This window comes from Myxocyprinus asiaticus, chromosome 39 (assembly GCF_019703515.2).
Source record: "Myxocyprinus asiaticus isolate MX2 ecotype Aquarium Trade chromosome 39, UBuf_Myxa_2, whole genome shotgun sequence".
NCBI classification, from domain to species: domain Eukaryota; kingdom Metazoa; phylum Chordata; class Actinopteri; order Cypriniformes; family Catostomidae; genus Myxocyprinus; species Myxocyprinus asiaticus.
The window spans coordinates 27,846,277-27,865,525 of NC_059382.1; the positions used below are offsets into that span (position 1 = coordinate 27,846,277).

Genomic DNA, 19,249 nt, shown 5'->3' on the forward strand with positions numbered 1-19,249 from the left:
AACAGATAAATATTTATGTCCTTTTTTACCATCAATCTCCACCCTTGACCAGCCCCGACCAGTAGGTGGCTGAATGTGAAAGTGTAGATTTACAGAAAAAAGGACTTAAATATTGATCTTTTTCTCACCCACACCTATCATATCGCTTCAGAAGGTATGGATTTAACCAATGGAGTCTTATGGATTACTTTTATACTGCCTTTTGGGCATTCAAAGTTCTGGTAACCATTCACTTGCATTGTGAGGACCAACTGAGCTTAAATATTCTTTAAAAAAAAAATGTTTTGTGTTTTTCAGAAAAAGAAAGTCATACATGTCTGGGATGGCATGAGGGTGAGTAAATGATGAGAGAATTTTCATTTTTGGGTGAACTATAACTTTAACTTCTTTTGAACCCAAAGCATTCCTTTAAAACACACACATACATTATAGTTCACACTTACTTTTTAAATAATGTGCATTAAGATTGCTATCTTTCATGAAAGACACACACACATTAATACACACAACAGATGTCCCATCTGTGAACTTTAAAAGGCTCTTTTTTGTGCACTTGGCGTGTGTGCACATACCCACTTCTGGATAAGTGCTGAGATATAAAATACAGCCTTCATGGAGAAAGATAAATCAAAGTGGAGACAGACCTCACTGATGCGAAAAGAACATGACAGTAATACACTGTTACAATAACATACACATCAAATATTAACACACACTCAAACAGAAGTGGGTAGAGTAGCCTAAAACTGTACTCAAGTAAAAGTACAATTACTTTAAAAAATAATTACTCAAGTAGAAGTAAAAGTACTAGCATAAATAATTACTTGAGTAAGAGTAAGTAAGTATCCAATTAAAAGAGAACTCAAGTAGTGAGTAACTCGTTACTTTCACAAATGACAAAATGGATGTTAACTCCCGTATATTCCATTACATAATACACATTTAACATGTATTACACAATTATTATTATTATTATTATTATTATTAATGGAAATTCTGTCATCATTCACCATAATTTTGTTCCAAACCCATATGACTTTCTTCCATGCAACACAATGAATCACCATTTACTTTCAGTGAATATTTTTTTTATTTATTTTTTTCATATTTTGAAAGTGAATGGTGACTGAGACTGTCAGTCCCTAACATTCTGTCTAACATCTTTTGTGTTCCACAGAATACAGAAGGTCACACAGGTTTGGAACAACATGAGGGAAGGGAAATGATGAGAGAATAATAAATTATGGCTGAGCTATCACTTTAAAGGGATAGTTCACCCCAAAATGAAAATTCTCTCATCATTTACTCACCCTCATGTTGTTCCAAACATGTGTGACCTTCTGTATTCTGTGGAACACAAAAGATGTTAGACAGAATGTTAGGGACTGACAGTCCCAATCCCAGATGTGTATGACTTCCTTTCTTCCGCAGAACAAGATGATTTTTAGTAGAATATTTCAGCTCTGTAGGTCAGTACAATGCAAGTGAATGGGTGCCAAAATTTTGATGCTCCAAAAATCACATAAAGGAATCATAAAAGTAATCCATACAACTCCAGTAGTTAAATTTGTATCTTCAAAAGTGATATGATAGGTGTGTGTGGGAAACAGATCAATATTTGTCACTTTTTGCTGGAAGTTCTTCTCCCAGCCCAGCAGGGTCGATATGCAGAGAAGAATGTGAATCACCAAAAACACAAGAAGAAGAATGTGAAAGCGATCAGTTTCTCATCAATAATCTCACGTCACTTCTGAAAATATTGATTTAACCACAGGAGTTTTATGGATTACTTTTTTAACTTTAAAATGTTGGCACCCATTCACTTGCTTTGTATGGACCAAAAGAGCTGAGAAATTTTCTAAAAATCATCATTTGAGTTCAGCAGATGAAAGAAAGTCATACACATCTGGCATACGGACAGGGTTGGGAGGGTTACTTTTTAAATGTATTCCATTACAGATTACAGAATATATGCTGTACAATGTAATATGTAACGTATTTTGTTAGATTACTCAAGGTCAGTAACGTATTCTAAATACTTTGGATTACTTCTTCAGCACTGGTAGATTTTATACTTGTTTTGACTATAAAAACTCTGCCCGTACAGTAAGACAAAATACACATATTAAAAATACATTCTCTGAAAAACCTAAATATCTTATGCAGTGTTGTTTCTAAAACAAGATAAATCAAATTGATTTTTAGATATTATTACAGGAAAACAATACAAAAATTATTATCAAGAATATGATTTTTGCCCTAATATCAAAGGTCTTACTAGAAAAAAGAAATTATGATCCAACTTGAATTTTCTTGATAAAAAAAATATGATCGTGCCTGGTAACGTGCATGTAAAATGGCTAGAAGTAGCATTTTAGCTTAGAGTAAAGCTGACAATTTACACAAGGTTTATTTCTATTTCTTCTGCTCCAAACTTACTTCAAATGTACTTCTCTGTCTGCTCGTATGAATATAACACATCATAAGAAAGTGTTTCACCGCTGTTCATATGCACTTTGGATCGCATCATTTATATGTATAAATGTTTTCCATCTGAAAGGACTAAATATTAAATGAAACAAATGGCAATAAAATCCAAAGTAATCTCTTCAGTAATCAAAATACTTTTTGAATGTAACTGTGTTCTAATTACCAATGATTTAAATTGAAACTGTAGTGGAATACAGTTACTTATATTTTATATTTTAAATACGTATTCCCGTTACATGTATTTCGTTACTCCCCAACCCTGCATACGGGTGAGTAAATAATGAGAGAATTGAAATTTTTTGGTGAACTATCCCATTAAGGGCTCTTGTCAGATCTGGATGAATTTGTCAATAAGAAGAGAGGTTTGGAAATCGTTCTAGTAATTATTACAGTGAAAACATGAACAATGTCCCACAGGGGACATTTTATATATAATGCTGAAATATAAACCAAAGCAAGATCATGTTTTATTAATGCCTACTTTCACTATTTCATAGCTTTTTGTTGTTAGTTCAGTGTAGTTACAATTTTCAGTGTTGAAAGAATGTAGATCATTAGTTCTGTACACAGTACCACCGCTCTCTAAATGCAGAGTACGCAGCCTGCTTAGTGCACCACGTGCAGAAATGCTCTGTTCGCGCTCCTGTTGTCAATTACACATTCAGCAGGGCAAACAGCATTTACACTCAACGTGGATGTATACATGGATTTATACAGTTAATCAGCCCAAAGTAGTTGTGATAGTTTTCAGTACACCCGCAAGGGTGCGAGGTAAATGCGTAAATACTGCTCATGACATGCGGGACGTGGGACAAAGCATGCTGATATATTGTTGCAGATTTAAAAATGTACACTTAAAAACTCAAGAGCCCATATTTACAGAATCACCCTGAAAATGACCATCACCATAGACACAGAAAAGCCCACGTTATCATTAGATCCACAACTCACCTTAGCATGCTGCCTTTAGTTGGAGCTGCAATTTTAATCTTGAAATATTCACTTGTCTTGGTGTTAATGAAGGCATTGCATGACGAAACTATTATTTTTTCACTGTGCAGAGTGAAGAAAGTGTTTCACTTAGTTAGAAAAGCTTGATGCTGCAGCAGTGATGGACTCGGCTTGAGAGACAGTCTGTGACAGGGTGCTCAGCTGTGTGAACTTCTGCTGTTGTAAAAGTCCCATTCAGTAATCTCTAAGTAAATTACGCATTAATTAAAATTAAGCACAGTAATGTTACGACAGGAACGCCACCCATTGTAATGAAGTAAATGTAAAAAAAAAAAATCATTAGAAATTTACTTGTGAGAGTGAAAAGTACCCACTTTTAAATCTACTTTAAAAAGTTTTTTTTTTTTTTTAAGTTACTCAAGTAAATGTAATGGAGTAAATGTTGTGTGTTACTACCCACCTCTGCTCTCAAACACACTCGTTCTCTTAGTAGGTAATGCATTATTTGCTGTTTCCTTCAAAGAACTTGTGCATGTCTTACTACATATACACTCTGGTGCATCTGTATCTACCTCTATGTGTATGTGTGTTTGAGTTTCCGTACCTATAAGAACAACAACATTTATAAAAAAAGCCTGAACAGGTGTCTTAGCAGAGTAACCACATATGAAGTTCAATATATTAACTGTGGAAATGTTCCCCAAAGTGTTCAAATCATTTTTGTCTTCAACAGTATATCTATTTCTTTATCATTTAAAACATTTTTTTTTTTTTTTTTTTTTTTGTGTAATAAATGCCACTCGTTTTATATTTTTTTCTAATGCAATGGCATTCAAATATTATATGATGTGGTTAAAGTGTCTAAGCACTTTACTTTTTTGTACCTCTGTATGTTTACATCTTCTCTTCTCCTCTGATTTCAGGTAACAGGTTTTTCCTGACATCGTATGGGGCCCTCTACATATCTGATGTTCAGAAAGAGGATGCCCTCTCTACCTACCGCTGCATCACTAAGCACAAATACAGCGGAGAAACCAGGCAGAGCAATGGAGCTCGTCTCTCCGTGCTAGGTGAGCGTGAATGTTTGTGTGGGTTTATTGGAAGGTTGCCACACTGTTGTCATATTTGTCGATCCTAGTGCATTAACTATCATTTTTATAATTGGATTTGTTGCTGTCTTGGATGTTTTTCTTTGAGAAATAATATAAACTGCATGCCCAATTATTAGGCAAATTGCATTCCTCAGGATTAACTTTATTGTTGAACAAACACAATGCTCTCAGTCAATCCAAAATATTATTGAACCTCAAACCTGAATGTTTAACAAAGAAAAGGTGAGTTTTGTCTTTCTCAGGGGAATATATAAGTGTGCACAATTATTAGGCAACTGTTAGTGTGCACAATTATTAGACAACTAAATTACAAAAATAATTTCTCCCAACTCAATTGTTTATTCTCAATTTTTAGAGTAGGTGCAACAAATAAGTAACACAAAATGACAATTAAATAACATTTTTGGCCTTTCAAAAATATTCAGTGACCAATATAGCCACCCTTCTTTTCAATAACTGCCATGAGCCTTCCATCCATGGAGTTTCTTGATATATTCATGATCAGCTTTCACTGAAGCAGCAACCACAGCCTCCCAAATGCTGTCCAAAGAGGTGTATTGTCTAACCTCATTTAAGTCAGGTGAGGAAGGGGGCCAAGTCATTATTTGGGCATCTTTGAGGCCCTTGCTGGCTAGCCAAGCAGTGGAGTACTTGGATGTATGTGATGGAGCATTGTCCTGCATAAAGATCATGGCCTTCTTGAATGCTGAGGACTTCTTCCTGGACCACTACTTGAAGAAAGTACTTTCCAGAAACTTGCAGTAGGTTTGAGAGTTGGGTTTCAGTCCATCTTCAACTCGAAAAGGTCCAACTACCTCATCCTTAATGATAGCAGCCCATACCAGTACCCCTCCTCCACCTTGCTGGCACCTGACTGGAAGTGGTGCCCTGTGTCCATTAGTGATCCAGCTACGGGCCCATCCATCTGGTCCATCAAGAGTCACTCTCATTTCATCTGTCCATAAAACCTTTGAAAAATCTGTCTTCATGTATTTCTTTGCCCAATCTTGATGCTTCAACTTGTGAATATATTCAGTGGTGGTCATGTTTGAGCCTTCTTGACCTTGGCCATGTCTCTGAGCACTTGGCACCTTGTACTTCTGGACACTCCAGGTAGGTTGCTGATTTGGAATATGGTGGCATTGGAGGATAATGGGTTCCTGGTAGCTTCACGTTTAATTCTTCTCAAGTCTTTTGCAGTTAATTTGTGCTTCTTTTCTATGCGTTTTTCGCGCCCCAGTTGACTATTCGCAACAAAACGTTTGATTGTCCGGTGGTCACGCCTCAATAGTTTAGCTATTTCAAGAGTGTTGCATCTGTCTGAAAGCATTTTACAATATTTGACTTTTCAGTGTCAGTTAAATCTCTTTTTTGGCCCATTTTACCTGAGGTAATGAAGCTGCCTAATAATTATGCACACCTTATATCAAGGTGTTAGTCACTTTTGCCACACTCTCACTCATTACACAAATACATACCACCTGAAAATGATTGAATCCAATAAGCATTCAAGTTTATATGGTTTGGAGTTGGAAAATGTGCATGGAAATAATGATAAGATCAGAATATTCACTTGCCTAATAATTGGGCACGCAGTGTAAAGATTCCCATTTGTGTCATTTAAAATCAGACATGTGTCATATTGGAGAGTCCCACCAGCCATTTACACCCTGTTTCTTTGTTCAGATCAGTTCCTCTGTTGATTGCAGAGTCAGATATGTTAATATATCTATTTAAAGAGTATCATATCATTCATTTTTATCATACCATTTTTTTACCTATAAGTCCACTTATAATGTTAGTCAAGATTTATTGTGCCAAACACAATCAGCAATTCTCTCTAATCATTATTAAACGGGTTGTTTTTGCTACTTTACCTTTAAGAAGCCTCTGTGTAAATATACTCTTTTATTATTGGCTGACCTTGTTGAATTGGAGATGAGTAACAATGTTTACTTAGGGGCAGCTTAGTTTAAATAAATCATCTTTTTGAAATGGGGAGGAGAATTTTGGGTTCAGAAAATTGGTGTATGCTTTCATAATTATTTTTAAAATAAATTTATTTATTTATTTTAATCAATACATTTTGATTTGTCATGATTGGTGGTTGACCAATATTGGTTTTACAATAATGTAATGCTGATAAATATAATACAATGACAGGAAATTATACAGTATGTTCACAAAATTGCTCAAATTAACACTGATATTATATAATACTGTTATACAATAATTTCCCAAAATTGACAAAACATATTTAAATATGTATATATATACATTGTGTGTGTGTGTGTGTGTGTGTGTGTGTGTGTGTGTGTGTGTGTGTGTGTGTGTGTGTGTGTGTGTGTGTGTATTAATATCCATTAAGAAAGCTTTCGGTAGATTCTGAAATTGACTAAAGGGGCAACTGCCATTTCTACTTAAAAAATCTCTCTATACTAGAAAAATCTAATTTATAGTCATTTACTTACCCTCATGCCATTTTAGACATGAATAACTTTCTTTGTTCTGCAGAACACAAACAAAGATTTTTTTACTGTGAAGAATACCTCAGCTCTGCTGGTCCATTCAATGCAAGTGAATGGTGGCCATAACTTTGAAGCACCAAAAAACACATTAAGGCAGCATAAAAGTAATCCATACGACACCAGTGGTTAAATCCATGTCTTCTGAAGTGACATGATAAGGGTGGGTGCGTAACAGATCAGTATTGAAGTCCTTTTTTACTGTAAATCTCCATTTTTACATTGACTTCCACATTCTATTTCTTTCGGTTTTTTTGGCAATTCACATTTGTCTTGAATATCGCCATCTACTGGTCAAAAGGTGGAGATTTATAGTAAAAAAAAAAAAGAAAAGACTTAAATATTGATTTGTTTCTCAGCCACACTTACCATATCACTTCTGAAGGCACAAATTAAACCACTGGAGTCGTACGGACTACTTTTGTGCTGCCTTCATGTGCTTTTTGGAGCTTCAAAGTTCTGCCCATCCTTTACTTGCATTGTATGAACCTACAGAGCTGAGATACTCTTCTTAAAATCTTAATTTGTGTTCTGCAGAAAAGAGAAAGTCATACACATCTAGGATGGCATGAGTGTGAGTAAATGAGATAATTAAAAATTTTTAGTGAACTATTTCTTTAATTGGCATAATTGGCAAAGTTATCGTCCAATACAAAAATACAAAGTGACTGATTAATTGGTGAATTACTAGTCATGATATGACTGCTTGAATTTTTCTGGTCAATCTATAAAAGCTTTCTCTTTCTCTCTGTCCTCAGACCCCACTGAATCCACACCCTCTGTGATGGACAGTTTCCAGTCAGGGGAGGTGCAGGTGGGCCGCAGCATAGAGCTGCCCTGCATTGCCTCTGGTTACCCCAACCCCACCATTCGCTGGCTCAAAGATGGGAGGCCATTGCCCGCCGACTCCCGCTGGACGCGGCGACTGACCGGGCTTACAATCAGCGACCTCCACCTGGAAGACTCGGGAAACTATATCTGTGAAGTCACCAACAGCTTTGGCTCCAAAGAGGTCACGGGACACCTGAACGTCATCGGTAAGGAGAAAGGAGAGAAAAAAGGAGAGATTGGAGGGAATGAATGATGATGCCAAAATAACACTGTTGGTTAGGGATCCCTTCTGAAAAATAACATCTTAAATTAGCCTAAGATGTTTTGCTGGTTTTAGCTGGTTTCCCAGCCTGGTCAGGCCACTCTATTTGCTGGTCTTAGTGGGCTTTTGGGCACACTTCAGCTGTTTAGTCACACCAGTATTTTTAAGTGAAACCTAAGATCTCCTGTGTAACTGTTTAAAAGAGACAGATATTGAATGTAGTACCTAACAGAAAGTCAGACAGCACAAGAGAGTGAGAAAGAAGCACTTTTGTATTTAAGTGGTGCTGGCACACTGGAAGACCTCTGCCACCTTTTTGCTGCCTTACAGAGAAAGTGATCTGAGAGGGCAGGAAGACTGTTCTGGCTTCTCCAGTCTGACTCCTAGTCAACCAGTAGTCAATGTGTATTTGAGTGGGTAGGGGAGGGGCCTAAGACAAGTGGGATACAATTGGCTAGAGTCTTAATGTTAAGAAAGGAGGGGGTCGAGGCAGGGGAGGTGGGGTGGACATTTGGATGTTTAGCCGGTGGGCACATCAGACCGGTGTGCTCACACAGATTCTGACAGGACAGTAGGGGAGGAGGGCACACACACACATGCATGCCCATGCCCAGACACACACCATCACACACACATGTGCCTTCAGCACATAACACCAGCTGCCTTATTGCTTACTGACATTTTCTCTCTGCCTCATATCTATCTATCTATCTATCTATCTATCTATCTATCTATCTATCTATCTATCTATCTATATATCTGTCTGTCTGTCTGTCTGTCTGTCTACAGTGCATTTAGAGAGTATTCAGACTCCTTCATTTTTTCAAATTTTATGTTGCAGCCTTATGCTAAAATGCTTTTTAAAAAAAATTCACATCAATCTACACTCCATACCCCATAATTACAAAGCAAAAAACAGATTTTTGATAACTTTGAAAATGTATTAAAAAGAAAAAACTGAAATATCACATTGACATAAGTATTCAGACCCTTTGCTATAACACTTGAAATTTAGCTCAGGTGCATCCTTTTTCTCTGGATTATCTTTGAGATATTTCTACACTTTGGAGTGTCAACCTGTGGCAAATTTAATTGATTGGACATTATTTGGAAAGGTACACATCTGTCTATATAAGGTCTCACAGCTGAAAATGCATATCAGAGCAAATATCAAGCCATGAGGACAAAGGAACTGCCAGCAGAGCTCAGAGACAGGATTGTGTCGAGGCACAGATCTGGAGAAGGCTTCAAAAAAATTCTGGCTGCATTGAAGTTTCCCAAGAGTACAGTGGCCTCCATAATTCTTAAATGGTAGAAGTTTGGAACAACAAGGACTCTTCCTAGAGCTGGCCACCCAACCAAACTGATCAATCAGGGGAGAAGGGCCCTTGGTAAGAGAGGTGACCAAGAGCCTGATGGTCACTCTGGTTGAGCTCCAGAGATCATCTGTGGAGATGGGAGAAACTTGCAGAAGGACAACCATCACTGCAACACTCCACCGATCTGGTCTTTATGGCAGAGTGGCCAGACGGAAGCCTCTCCACAGTGCAAGACACATGAAAGCCCACTTGGAATTTGCGAAAAAGCATCTAAAGGACTCTCAGACAGTGAGACACAAGATTCTCTGGTCTGATGAAACGAAGATTGAACTGTCTGGCCTCAATTCCAAGCATCATGTCTGGAGGAAATCAGGCACCGCTCATCACCTGCACAACACCATCCCAATGGTGTTAGCATCATGCTGTAGGGGTGTTTTTCAGCGGCAGGGACTGGGGGACTGGTCAGAGTTGAAGGAAAGCTGAACACAGCAAAATACAGAGATAACTTCCTGTCTGTCTGTTTGTCTGTCTGTCTGTCTGTCTATCTGTCTGTATCTGTCTATCTATCTGTCGGTCGGTCGTCTGTCTGTCTGTCTGTCTGTCTTTCTACCCCTTTTACATCTCGTCTAGGTCAGTATAGCATTCAACCTCAAACACATAAAAACACACAGTAATGATTTTTTTTTTTTTTTTTTTTTTTTTTTTTTTACAGTAGTATTAATATTTTATATTCAGACTTTCATAATCAACTCTTTTTCTCTTTTGTCTCTCCATAGAGCCTCTGAGAGTCACACTATCCCCCAAGAACCTGAAAACAGGTATCAGCAGCACAGTGATCCTGTCATGTGCCGTGCAGGGCTCACCCCACTTCACAGTCTCCTGGTTCCGCAACACAGAACCCATTGTGCCTGACCAGCACTTCTCCATCCAGGGGTCCCACAACGAGACCCTCTTCATCACAGCAGCCCAGAAAAGACACTCAGGGGCGTATCAGTGCTTCGCCACCCGCAAGGGTCAGACAGCCCAGGATTTCTCCATCATACTTCTGGAGGGTGAGTAGAGAAAGAGTGGATGATTATATAAAGCCTAATCAGGTGTGATGTGACAAGATTCCAGGAAAAAAAATAAAAAAATTCTTTTTTGAAACAAAAATGAAATGCAGTGACAGTATAACAGTCAATCAGAACATATTTCACAATGGACCAATGAGAAGTCACGAGTCACGACAGAAATAGACATCAAGGAAGTGACAATATGTCTTGTCACGGCTGGTTAGGACAAAAACTCACCAACAAAAATTTGTGGTGACAAAGTGACTGAACATTACTCATTTTCAATGAGAGTTGGCGATTTGAAGAGGCACAACGAGACTTTTGGCAATGCAAAAAAGTTGAGCACACCTGAGAACTTGCGAGCCAGCGACTACCAATGGGAGTGTAAATGGTCAAGTTCATGTGACCTGCCTCATGGTACAGTTGGAAGCAATGCCTACTAGAAAGCAACCTGGTGACATTCAGTTATTAAAATCATTGCTTAACCATTAACCATTAAAACCATTAAACATAGCTTGATCCTTTATCATGTTATACCTGGTTTGACCATGGTGTCATGGTTTATGGTTAATATTTTTAATACAAAAAAAAAAGCAGAATATTTCAGTTCATAATATTCAGCACTTGTTACTCATTCTTGAAAAATTTAGTTACTTAGTGTGAAGTGACATTTGAGCAATGCACCTTCCAAAGTTTGATTCTGATTTTCCTCTCTCTTTCCTCTCCCTTTCTTCTCAGACGGCACCCCACGGATTGTCTCTTCCTTCAGCGAGCGCGTGGTAGCCCCTGGCGAGCCCTTCTCCCTCATGTGCGCAGCCAAAGGCGCCCCACCACCCACCGTCACCTGGACGCTGGACGATGAGCCGGTAGCGCGGGACTCGGCGCACCGGGCCAGCCAGTACACGCTCTCCGACGGTTCCACTGTCTCGCATGTCAACGTCACCAACCCGCAGATCCGCGACGGGGGCGTGTACCGCTGCGCCGCACGCAACTCGGCCGGTAGCGCCGAGTACCAAGCGCGCATAAACGTAAGAGGTGCCTGTCTACTTTTCAATCTCAGACGTTTAGGGTTAAAAACCCACCACCTCCCCCTCACCCTTGACCCCTAAACTCCTCCACCCCATCTCAAGTCGAGATATCATTGCTTCTGATATGACTCAAGTGTCATTGTGTGTGTGCGTGGGTTTGGGTGGGTGGGTAAATGTGTGTGGGTGGAGAGTCTTATGTTGTTTGTTCAACACAGTACCGTCACCTGTGTGTTTTCTCTTTCTCTCTTTATTCCACCTTTTCTGTTTGTCTATCCATCTGCTCTGAGTGAGCCATGAGTCTTTGTTCCTCTCTTTCCCACATACACGGTGTCTCTGTCTCTGTGTCTCCGGCTGGCTGGCACACGTGTGGCATCCTGACTGTTCTGGGACAGAGTAGAAAGCTGGCAGCAGGAAGAAGAATTCACGCCAGAGAGAAAAGAGACACATTAGCTTAGAAACAAGGAGAGGAGAGGAGAGGAGAGGAGAGGAGAGGAGAGGAGAGGAGAGGAGAGGAGGAGTCAGTGTCTGTCAGATTGGAGTGATCGTGACTTCTGTTGACAGGCCTGTTGAATTCACTCTCTCGTCTTCCTCCTCTCTCTCTCTGAAATGCTCAGTTATGACATATCTGTCTGCTTTAAGGAGACATGCCAGAACAATCATTGGAGTGAGAATGAGACCCTGTTCCAAGGAGCAACAGTCATGCACACACACACACACACACACCCACCGAGTGATACCAACGCTCATGGACACACTCATATAGTCTTAAAACACTGCTGCCTGACTAATACACTATTAGACTCATGTAAACTGACAGCACTGACTTTTAAAGACCCCATGAAATCAAAATTGGAGTTTTGTGGCTTTTAGTCCATGTCTATTAGCAATGAAGTCATCAGAGGAAAATTGCTGTGGTTAGAACTCTTTCATAGCTCTGGAGACTTAATGAAATATTCCGGGTTCAATACAAGTTAGCAAGCTCAAGTGACAGCATTTGTGGTATAATGTTGATAACCGACACAAATTAGTTTTGACTTGTCCCTGCTTTTCTTAAAGAAAAGCAAAAAAAAAAAAAAATAAATAAAAAAAGGGGGTTACAGTGAGGCACTTAAAATGGAACTGAATAGGGAAAAACCGTAAACGTTAACATACTGTTTAAAAAAGTATAGCCAAAAGATGTAAATAATATGCATGTTAAAATAAATGTAGTGTGATAAAATTGCTTACAAACCTTTCTGTGTGAAATTATGTCCAATTTGACAATTTCCTTGCCATGATGACTTAACGTTGTAAACCCTAAAATCATTAAATGAACGTAAAAACAACGATTTAAACAATTCATGTAAGTGCTTTTATAAAATTAAAAGCTTCACATTTCTGCCTTGAAACCCTCCAAAAATTAGCCCCATTCACTTCCATTGTAAGTGCCTCACTGTAAACTCGATTTTTGCTTTTTTAAAGAAAAGCAGGGACGAGTCCAAATAATTTTTTGTGGTAATCAACATTATGCCACAAATGCAATTAACTGAGCTCAACTTGTATTGAACCCTGAATATTCCTTTAATGAATGTCACAATTTTTCATTAAAGTATTAACTCGATTGCTTCTCTTAAAATTCTTTGGAAGAAACAAAAGTGTGACACAAACTTGACAACTGTTGACATATTGAGTACATATCTAAAACTTTGACTTTTGATTGTAGACTAAATATGTAAATATTTTTCCATCTGGGAAAATGGACCAAAAATATTGATGACATCCTGTTCTACACAGATTTTTGTCCAATCAAATGCTCTCTAGAATGAGAATGTCCCTCCCCCTAATACCATCTGCCATTGACTAGCAAGTAGCTAATAATATTTCATGGTTGTGATGTAACTAAAGCCTATTGGCTTTGCAAACAAAAAGCGGATGATCCCTTTAATATGTCCCGCTGTAACTTCCTGTTTTAATAGGAAATACATCAGCACAGGAAAGAAAACATTTCATGGGGTCTTTAATACACACCTCACACATTGAGGTGATAGTCTTACAACACAATATTTAACAAACACAGGCACCCTTGAGAAATCAAGCCCATTCATCCTGTAAAAACAGCACAATAGCTGTGCTCAGTTCCTGCTTGGATCTTTATCTAAGTTCATACATTCATATATTATGTTATGAGAACAAAAGAATTAAGGAGAGAGAAGGAGAAAGAGATAGCGAGAGAATAACTGTGAAGAAGAGAGAAGAGGGATACTGTGCAACAGTCTTCTTGAATAATACATCAGGGTTGACTTGTCAGAGCGGTGACTTCAAAGCACAACGCACGCTGAGCTGAGAGAAAGGCTGAGCGAGCAGCAGAAGAAGAGAGAGACATGGGGATGAGGAGTTGGCTGTTAGAGAGTATATTTGAGAATATTTGTGTGCATAAAATCTCCTTATGCCCCTTCAATGCGTTCAGTGTTTATAAACTGATCTGTCCTCCATTTTAAGGCAAAATGTCCTTCTCTGCAGTCTTGTTCTTCTGGTTCCTCCTCCTACCTGATGTGTCATTAGTGCTCTTTTCTTGCAGCTTCCTCTATCTCAAGGGTACTCAAGCTTCTACTTGCCAGTGACTGCCATATCGTTTTCCAACTTTTACGTTTTAGGGCGCTATGTCAGTCACACTTCTGTGTATTCACCTTTGGCAACCACTGGCTAGTTACACTGAGTTCACCTATGTATCCAGGTCACCATTGAATCTGTAGTAGCCTACTGTAATAAAGTTCACAAGATGGGCAAGGAGGAAGCTGGGACCGGCTTGACAAACATGTAAGACACTTTAATGTGACACTTTTCAGTGGGCATTAAACACTACAACACAGCTACTTTTCAGCAGCTCCAACACATATTGATTTTCGGCATTACACTAACGACACTGACACACAGACAGACAGCTTCATGTGTCTCTCTCTCTCATCTGCCACCGTCTTCTCTCCTCAAACACTCCTGCCGCTTCTCACTGGAAAGCGAGACCGGTGTGGCACACAGGTGGAGCTCATTCACCACTTATCTTCCCGGCCTTGCTCTGCCCAGACGCCGCTCGGCCCCGCCCTGCTCGCCACATACCCCCACCACCAAACTCAGGCCGGGGAATTTGCCGGCCTGTGACATACTCCGCCCCCCCCATTTCAAGGGAGGGAGCGTTGATGTGTCGTGATGGTCTCCGGATCTGACCCGTACATGCCTGAGTGTGGGAACAGGATGAGGGAGAGGAGAGGGGGACGGGGAGAATAGAGAGAGAGAGGAGAAAGCAGAGAGGAGAGAGGAGAGAGAGACGGGCTCGCCGGCCCCGGACACACCGTCGACTGGCCCTCAGCTCGCAGTCATACTTCCAGCTGCGATGCCGGGCAATGGCACTGGACTCCTCAACCGTCTCTTTCGGTTGCCGGTTGACACAGAGCTCCAGCGCCACCGGATCGAGCACTCCCTCAGCGTAACAATCCTCAGTCAGTGGCAAGGACTCCTTGATGGTGCATCCTTCCTCCTCCCGGGTTTCAGCACAGCTTCGTGTGTCTCTCTCTCCCGTCTGTCACTGTCTCCTCTCCTCAAATACTCCTGCCGCCCCTCACTGGAATGCGAGACCGGTGTGGCATACAGGTGGAGCTCATTCACCTATCTTCCCGGCCTCGTTCTGCCCAGACGTCACTCGGCCCTGCCCTGCTCGCTACACCTACATTTAGCATTATATTTAAAGCGCAAGACAAGTTGCATATTTGACATATAGTTGTGGCAGAACAAGCCAGCCTTCCTCGCGTCATCATCACCCCACCTTCTAATGCTCATCCTTCAGCCCGGCTCACAACATGGGTTGGCAGGAGGGAGGAGAGGCACAATTTAATAATCCTCATTTTAAATGCAATCAAGAGACCAGTCTCGAATTCCCGTACATGCACACTGGCATCCTCGCAGGTCCAGGAGCAGAGTAGGGAGGGTACAGGGCGAAGAGACCCCCTCCCTCGAACCCCCGGTGGGGGTTAGATGGCTGCCATGGATTAAAGCGCATGCAGAAGGGCAAGGATTCGGGGGCGCCATGGTCCAGGGAAGCATGAGCTGCAAAGAACCCACCAACTCTCATGCCCCGGACCCAGGAGGGGAGTGTTTGTGACTACCTGACCCCTCCCCTTATTTCTGGACCAGCCCATTAGCACTCCCTGACCTTCACTAAGACCCTTTTCAACACAAGGATGCCAGATTTCCCCTTTTTTTTTTTGACATTTTCCCTATGGACACGTCATTTTCCTCTTTTTGGACTCTTGTTTTCGTTTATTATTTAAAATAAATGCCTCATGCCACACCCACTGTGTCTGTCTCTTACTCACCCTGCTACAACAGGTCCAAACTAAAACTTTAAAAAAAATACTCTCACCGACCACTTTATTAGGAGCACCTGTGCACCTGCCTATTTATGCGATTATCTAATCAGCCAACTGGGTGGCAGCAGTGCAATGCATAGAATCATGCAGATACGGGTAAGGTGCTTCAGTAAATTTTCACATCAACCATCAAAATGGGAAAAAATTATTTATCTCAGTAATTTCAACCATGTCATGATTGTTGGTGCCAGACGGGCTGCTTTGATTATCTCTGTAACTGCTGATATCCTTGGATTTTCACACACAGCAGTCTCTAGAGTTTACTCAGAATGGTTCCAAAACCAAAAAACATCCAGTGAGTGGCAGTACTGTGGATGGAAACACCTTGTTGGTGAGAGAGGTCAACAGAGATTGGCCAGACTGGTTTGTGCTGGCAAAAAGGCTACAGTAACTCAGATAACTCCTCTGTACAATTGTAGTGAGCAGAATAGCATCTCAGTATGCAAAACACATCGAACCTTGTGGCAAATGGGCTACAACAGTAGAAGACCATGTTGGGCACTTTATTAGGACCGTAGTGATCCTAATAAAGTGGTCAGTGAGGGTATACCGTAAATAAAATGCAGTTCATGGATGTCTCCTGCAACCACATCAGTGTCTCTGGTGCCCCCTTGTGGGGTCGAGACCCCAAGGTTAAGAATCTGTTTCTCTCTGCTTTCTGAATCTTCAGACATTTACATCTTCACAATGTCCAACTCTCCATTCATCCATACACCCCTTCATCCTTGTGTGTGATCTGAGAGCAGAGTCCTGAAGAAAGTCAGCCTTCCCTTAAAAAAAAAAAAAAAAAAAAAAAACATTTTTCAAATAATTGGTCTAACTACCTTGCTGAAAAAACAACTTATACATGCTTGTGTTGGTTAGCTGGTCTCCCAGTGTTGCCAAGACCATTAGGCTGGTCTTTTTGGTGTTTTAGAGATGTTTGGCCACTTTCCAGCTGGTCAGGCTGGGAGACCACCTAGAGGAGCTTAAACCAGCTGTAAAAGTCCAGAAAACCTCTCTAGGGTTTTCAGCAACATAGCAAGACATGCAGGATGTTAGCATGTGCTAATCACACTAAAAGGATTCACACTGACAGCAATTTGCCGAAACAAATAAATTTTCAATGAGAGTCATCAATTTTAGCTGATCACAAACAATGCGACAAAGTCAAGCAAATTCTGTGCAAATGCACAGTATTGCGATGTGGTGACTACCAATGGGAGTGTGGACAGTGGAGCGCATGCATCTCCCTCTTGACACAGTTGGATACTGCATTTGAGTATTCACACTCACTAGCAACCAACAGTACAGCGACTAAGCAACCTGCAATGATTCAATCACTGTCAGTGTGATCAGACCAGCATAATAATGTTACTATTCCAAAGCTTTTCAGTTTCTTAGAAAAAAGTTAGCAGTTAGTTGGCTAGCATGGCGCAGTCGCTTAAGCCAGTTCTAAGGCCTCTGCTCTCGCAGTCCTCAATCCTTTAAATGTATGTTTTGAGATGTTGCTATGAAATGTGATTTTGTATTTGCACTGTGCGTACACAAACACATTAGGTTTTTATGTTATTGTTAAGATTTCACCACACATAACGTTAAAATAGGCTTGGCCTATTAAGCTAAATGTGCAGAAACACACCTCATTCAGTTGCTGAATTTATATGGCGGTGTGGTTTGTCTTATGTTACATGCCTTTCTACCAAGCTATAGATAATAATACAAAATGCAGTACTGAACAAGTTGAAACTTTTGATACACACAGTTATTCCACAGACTTATTACACAACAATTTCTGCTTCGAAGACCAAGGGCATTCTAACCCTCATTCTCCCCCATGACTTGGTCTTTCCCACTCTCTTCTTCCCATTCTGACCACCTTCCTTGCTTCCAACTTCCCTTTTCTTTTCCTCCTTTCCTTCCTTCCTTCCTTCCTTCCTTCCTTCTTTCTCTCTTTCTTTCTTTCTTTCTTTCTTTCTTCCTTCATTTTCCTCTGTTCCATACTGTTTCCTTCATTCCTTCCTTTTCCCTCTTCCGTTCTGTTCCTTCCTCTTAAATATCCACAAAAAATTAATTATCCATCTTACCTACTCTATCACTCTTTCTCCCTGGAATCCTCTTTTTTTTACCATTTTCCAACCCACTACATTTCGCTCCCTCTTTTTTCTGTTCTTCTGTCTTCCTATCTCCCTCTGTCTCTCTCTTCTCTCTCTTTCTCTCGCAGGTCCTCCCAGTATCCGGGCCATGCGGAACATCACAGCCGTGGCCGGTCGCAACACCTTCATTAACTGCCGTGTGATTGGCTACCCCTATTACTCCATCAAGTGGTACAAAGATGGGATGCTGTTGCCAGACAATCATCGTCAGGTGGTGTATGAGAACGGCACTCTGAAACTGAGCGATGTGCAAAAGGGCATGGATGAGGGGGCCTATCTGTGCAGTGTGCTAATCCAACCCCAGCTCTCCATCAGCCAGACTGTCCATGTCACCGTGAAAGGTTAGAACTTTCTGCTAATGGCTGCAAAAAGAATTGCAAAAATAATGGTTGTTCCTAAAAAGGTTTCCCAAACACACCCCAGTCTGCCGTTGTTTGGTTGTCCCAAAGTTAGTCCTGCTCTAAACTCAAGACATTTGCTGTAGTTGGCAAAGATCTGCAAAGTTTTCTTTATTGGCTAACACATGTGGGACATGGTCATATTCTTTTATGCTGAAATTTTGTACGGCAATGATCCATCATTATTATATCGAAGTCAAGGTTGGTTACTTTTAATTCAATTATGTTTTGGTTCAGAAATTGTTTTAAAACAAATTAAGCACTACAGACTGCTTCATTTTTAAAGCCTTATCTGCTAAATATTTATTAGTTATAAAGTACCATGAATGTGTTTTGGTGGAAGGGAGTGTGTGTTGTGGTGGACTGAGCATGAGGTTAAGCTGTAGGTGGTGTTGAAGGTTGTGGATGGTCTATATCCTCGACTGGCACAAAGACCCTAAGAGAAAGCACACCACTAATAGCCTCTGATTAACAGGATTATAGGTCTTCTGAAGAATTACAACATTCATCAATTACTCAGTGTACTTAGCATGTGTATGTGTGGGGGGGTGTTATTTTCTGTTTGTTAAAGGCATAGTTAACCTCACCCTCACATTGTCCCAAACCAAATGTATGACTTTCTTTCTTCCGTGGAACATAAATGGAAAAGGCAGATTGTTAGGAACAGCCACAGTCAGCATTTACCTTTATTGAAAACAAAGATTATATGAACATTAATGGTAAATGAGACTAACATTCTGCCTAAT

The 19,249-nt window shown here is 40.3% G+C and overlaps 1 protein-coding gene across 2 annotated transcripts in view; it reads left to right on the forward strand.

Moving 5' to 3' along the window:
* The window catches only part of LOC127429539 (cell adhesion molecule DSCAML1-like), a 181,244-nt gene that overhangs the window by 101,519 nt on the left and 60,476 nt on the right, over positions 1-19,249 (forward strand). For both annotated transcript variants that reach the window (XM_051678646.1, XM_051678647.1), the window contains exons 4-8: positions 4,365-4,511; positions 7,837-8,115; positions 10,267-10,542; positions 11,281-11,577; positions 18,174-18,446. In XM_051678646.1, the coding sequence (XP_051534606.1) occupies positions 4,365-4,511; positions 7,837-8,115; positions 10,267-10,542; positions 11,281-11,577; positions 18,174-18,446 (1,272 nt within the window). The remainder of the gene's footprint in view (positions 1-4,364; positions 4,512-7,836; positions 8,116-10,266; positions 10,543-11,280; positions 11,578-18,173; positions 18,447-19,249) is intronic.